The sequence below is a fragment of the Hyaena hyaena genome, unplaced genomic scaffold, assembly GCF_003009895.1.
Source record: "Hyaena hyaena isolate Hyena2069 unplaced genomic scaffold, ASM300989v1 scaffold_929, whole genome shotgun sequence".
NCBI lineage: Eukaryota > Metazoa > Chordata > Mammalia > Carnivora > Hyaenidae > Hyaena > Hyaena hyaena.
In genome coordinates, this window is record NW_024081560.1 from 634,271 (window position 1) to 638,575 (window position 4,305).

Genomic DNA, 4,305 nt, shown 5'->3' on the forward strand with positions numbered 1-4,305 from the left:
ATAGCTCCTAGAATTGGAGTCAAGGACTAACTCTTCCTCCCTCCCAGCTGCTCTTCCATCCAAACCACAATTTTCACTCATTTCACCCCCACCGAGAGTCTAGCCCTTGCTTAGAGCTGGCCAAATCACACTCAAGATAACCTAATTAAAATGCCCTTTCAAAGGCATGGGCTCTCGGCTCTCCCAGGCCAGGGAAAAAGTGCCAGCCCCCAGGCATCACTTCAAAGAACTGTCGCCCTATTCTCAGGAACTCTTGTTGACAATGCATATGGAACACTTGATCAGTGCACTGTGTTCCTCCATGGCATGGGAACAAGGGTGCAGAGCGCCTTCCATAGGTATCCCCGGTGGAGATTTCTCTCTGGTTTACCCATGATCTCTTCTAGACTTTTCTGTTACTTGTAAAGCGCTTGTAAGAATAAATGAGCCAGTGAGCCAGGGCTTTCCTTTATTAAGATTTAATTTCTCATGCACACTTTAGCCAAACAAATCCAGGTACAGATCATTAATTTTACTAGGCGGCAGACTAAATGAGATACAGGAATCTTAGCATAATCATCTTGTCCATTTCCCCCTCTATTTCTCCATCCCATCAATTTCATTGCTCTTCCATATTTTCCAGGAAATTCCACTATCCAGGTCATGCTATCTTCCAGATCAGAAAATAAGATTGGAAGTTTCCCAATATGTTTTCCTGAAAAGCAAAATTCATATTCTTAAGCCTAATAAATAGCAAGAAACATGTGACCAGGGTCATTCACGGACCCAGACTATGAAGCTAACAACCCTTTTAGAAGGAAGAACGTTTGAAAAATACCAAAGAAAAAAAAGATGAAATCTGCAATTCAGTCCTCCACTACTTAGACCCTTGATTGCCCTCTTTAACCACAGAGTGGAGGATCTTCCTCAGGCTTCACCCAGGGCGAGAGACGCTGGTGGACAGGACACTGGCACTTTCATTGGCTGTGACAGTAGTACCATCGGTGGTGGCCACTGTGGCCTGGGCTCGCTCCCGCTCATCTCTCAAAGCTTCCTCATACCAGTATCGGAGGGAAGTGGGGTCAGTGCCAGCGATCTTTGCAAAAAATTGCAGGACTTTCATCTTGCTCGTTTCAGCGTGGGCCCTGGGGCCCCATAGGAATTCATAGCACGGGATATCGCTGTCGGACACCTGCCGGTATACCAGGTACTTCTCCTGCACGAAGTCTTTGGTGATGAGCTTCCTGGGCTCCCCATAGATGAAGTCGTTCCTCCCAGCGTACACTCCGATCTTGTTCAGGACCCTCCAGATCTTGTCCTCAGTGGCACGGTCACCCTCCATAAAGATCACACCCAGGATAAGGATGAGGAGGCCGGTCTTGGGCATGCCCTGGTCATCACTTGGCATCCCATCGTAGCTGAGGTCTAGGGTTTTGACCAGCACGTAGGAGTGGTTGATGGGGTCCACTTCCTTCACGTCAAGGCCAAAGACAACCTCCATGCACTCACAGGCTTTCTTGAAGATCACGGGGAAGTGGTTCTCGTGCCCTTTGATGGCCTTTAGCATTTCTGCTTTTGTGACGGGCTCCTTGGTTATATACTTGACACTCAGGACCTGCAGCAACTCAGTTACCATCTTGTCTAGGGCACCACCGAGCAAGGGCTCAGGATCTGGGCCAGCCCGGGAGGGAACCACATCCTGTTGTTGGCCGCTGGGGCCCTCATCTGATTTGCTCGTCGATGGAGTGGCTTCGATGGTGGTGGAGGAAGAGCAGGCATCCTGAGACTGCTGGGGAACACTTGGTTTTCCAGCAGCAGGCACCCCCCCTGGGGTGCCCTGGATCAAAGGAGAGAGGGGAGGAGAGGCAGTTTCCTTCTCCCCAGCTGCAGGAACCTCTCCACCTACCAGGCTCTCAGCGTCTTCTTGGGCCTTAAGATCTACTTCAAGCTGGTGGCTCTGACTCGCACTGTAATGCATGATGACTTGTGTTGGGGTCAGCAGGCAGAGTATGGGCAGGAGATGGGTGATGGCAACCAACTGGCCTGAGGGAGAGAGAAGTGGTGTAAAAACCGCAACTTTGTCAGCTCCAGACAAAGGCCTTCATAACAGGTCTTCCCTTACTTAGTACTCGAGGGGTCTCCTGTCTTCCTGATTGGAGAAGGGCTGGATGGACTCCGGGGATCCCTGTTCTGGAATAGCGGGTCATCTGTCCTTACCTTGATGCCTGGCAGGGTCTGGGACTCCCTCCTCTGTTGACTTGAGATCACCTTCCTTAAACCAAGGCCTCACTGCCATGAGACGTGAAAGGAGGAAGTGCAGGGGGTCTCACATTCAACCACCATGCCCTGGGTCCTATCTTGTCTGACAGCAGGGCCAGGGGGAGCTGGGCCCCATTTGTTCTTGGGTAGGGGTCCACCCCTTCCTCCATCCTCACATTAACTCCTGGCAGAACCGTAGGTAGACTCACTCCTCTGCTAACTGACTCCAACTCCTTGAGACCATCAGGTAGTCCAAGTAGCAGTGAGGGTGCATTACATCTGGACGCTGTGTACCAGGGCTTCCCTGCACAGAAGCAGGGTGGAGAAGGGGGCTTATCTCTCCAAGGGTCGGAGGTGGGGAGGACCCCCAATCCTTATTCAGCATCCTCATTTTAACTCTGGGAAGGCCTGGGGTTCCTCTCTGGGATGGCCTGACATGACTCCCTCTGCTGATGTGAAGTTGCCCTGTCAAGACCAAGGCCTTCACCTCCTTGAGACCCGTGAGACAAGTGAAAAGGGATCACATCCAACCATCCCTGCTCAAGAGCTTCCAGGGCTGAGAGCAGGGGTTAGACCCAGGATGTTTGGGGATGGTGGGTACATTTTGTCATCCCTCATGGTACTTACCTTAGTCCCCAGCAGGAGATTCCTACTTTTGGTGACCTGAGTGGCCTTTTCAGACAAAGATTCTTACTTCCCTGAGAGCCTCCACCCCCCCCCCCCCACCCATGACAGCTGGAAATGAGATGGACTGACATGCTTGTGGGCTACCAGGGGCGGGGCAGGTTTCTGTGGGGACCTCTTTGCCTGGAATGGAAATCACCTTCAGCCCTCCACTGGCTATGCACATCGGGCCTGCATTCTTTCCTCTCTGCAGACCTGTGGCTGCGTCCCTCATCCCAAGGCTCTCTCTCCCGGAGATGCCAGACAAATAAGTGAGGGGGAGCACAGGGGTTTTCTGGAAGCTGCTTCTGCCTAACAGCTCTACCTGGAATCTCACAGGGCTGAGAGCAGAAGTAGGACAGGGCTGGAGACCCCTCTAGCCACAGTTGAAGGTCCTCCAGTCCCACCTGATTCCCCACCTTGCCTTCTTCAGGGCTGGGGCTCCTCCCTCTACCTGAGGTTGCACCTCTCAGACCAAGGCTGGCCCCTCCCTAATGCTGCCAAGAAGGGAGCGAGCCTGCCAGGCCTGCCTGATGTAAACTAGGGCTGACCGCCTGGGTTGTGTGGGTATCTGCACAATCCTCTCTGTGTTCTGGGCTTGATGGTTACCCTCAGCTCTCCTCAGGGTATTCACATTTATCCGTGATAGGGCCTGGAACCACTTTTTGCTGATTTAAGAATGTTCCCCTCAGGTAAACACCCCCATCTCCCAAAGACCTAGGCAAGGAAGTGAGGAGGGCGGAGGGGACATCTGTGTCTGACAGGCCAGCCTAGGGCCTCTCACAGTTGAAAGAAAAGACAGGCTTCTGTGGGGCCGTCTCTTTCCTCTCAGCCCTAAAGATCGTCACGTTTATACCTGGCAGGGCCTGAAACTCCTCGTTTTGATCACCAGGATGTGGGGACCAAGGCTCTCACCTCCCCGAGGCCCCCGATTTGGAAATAGAAGGAGGGTCAGCCCGACTGTATATCCCGGGGTCCCCAGGGCTGACAGAAGGGATCAGGATAAATTTCTGTGGAGGCTCCTCAGGGTTCTGTGGTGGGGCAGAGCCACAGTCCTTCCCAAGGCCTTCGTATTTACTCTTGACAGGGCCTGCACCCTCTGCCTTTGGTGAACCTGAGACTGAGGCCCTCAGGCCAAGGCTCCCACCTCCCAGAAAACACCCATAAGGAAGTACAGAGGATTGGGGGAGGGGCCTCTGACTAACTGCTCTGCTCTGGGCCACCCAAGGCCGACGACCAGGAAGGGCTTCGATGTGCTCCCTTTTGTCTGGAAGGAAACCCCCTTAGTCCTCCATAAAGGTCTTCACCTTAAGGCGTGGCAGAGCCTGGACCTCCTCCCTCTGAGGACTTGAGTTCACGCCCCGTCAGAAAAAAGCCTTATTCCCTCAGGCTCTCAAAATGGAG

General features: G+C 53.0%; 1 protein-coding gene across 1 annotated transcript; it reads right to left on the reverse strand.

Annotated features, from left to right (window-relative positions):
* Window positions 1-810: 810 nt before the first annotated feature.
* LOC120222929 (putative MAGE domain-containing protein MAGEA13P) lies at window positions 811-1,957 on the reverse strand. Its single transcript, XM_039220956.1, has one exon. It carries the CDS (start codon window positions 1,955-1,957, stop codon window positions 914-916), a length of 1,044 nt encoding a protein of 347 aa, XP_039076887.1. The 3' UTR covers window positions 811-913.
* Window positions 1,958-4,305: the final 2,348 nt, after the last annotated feature.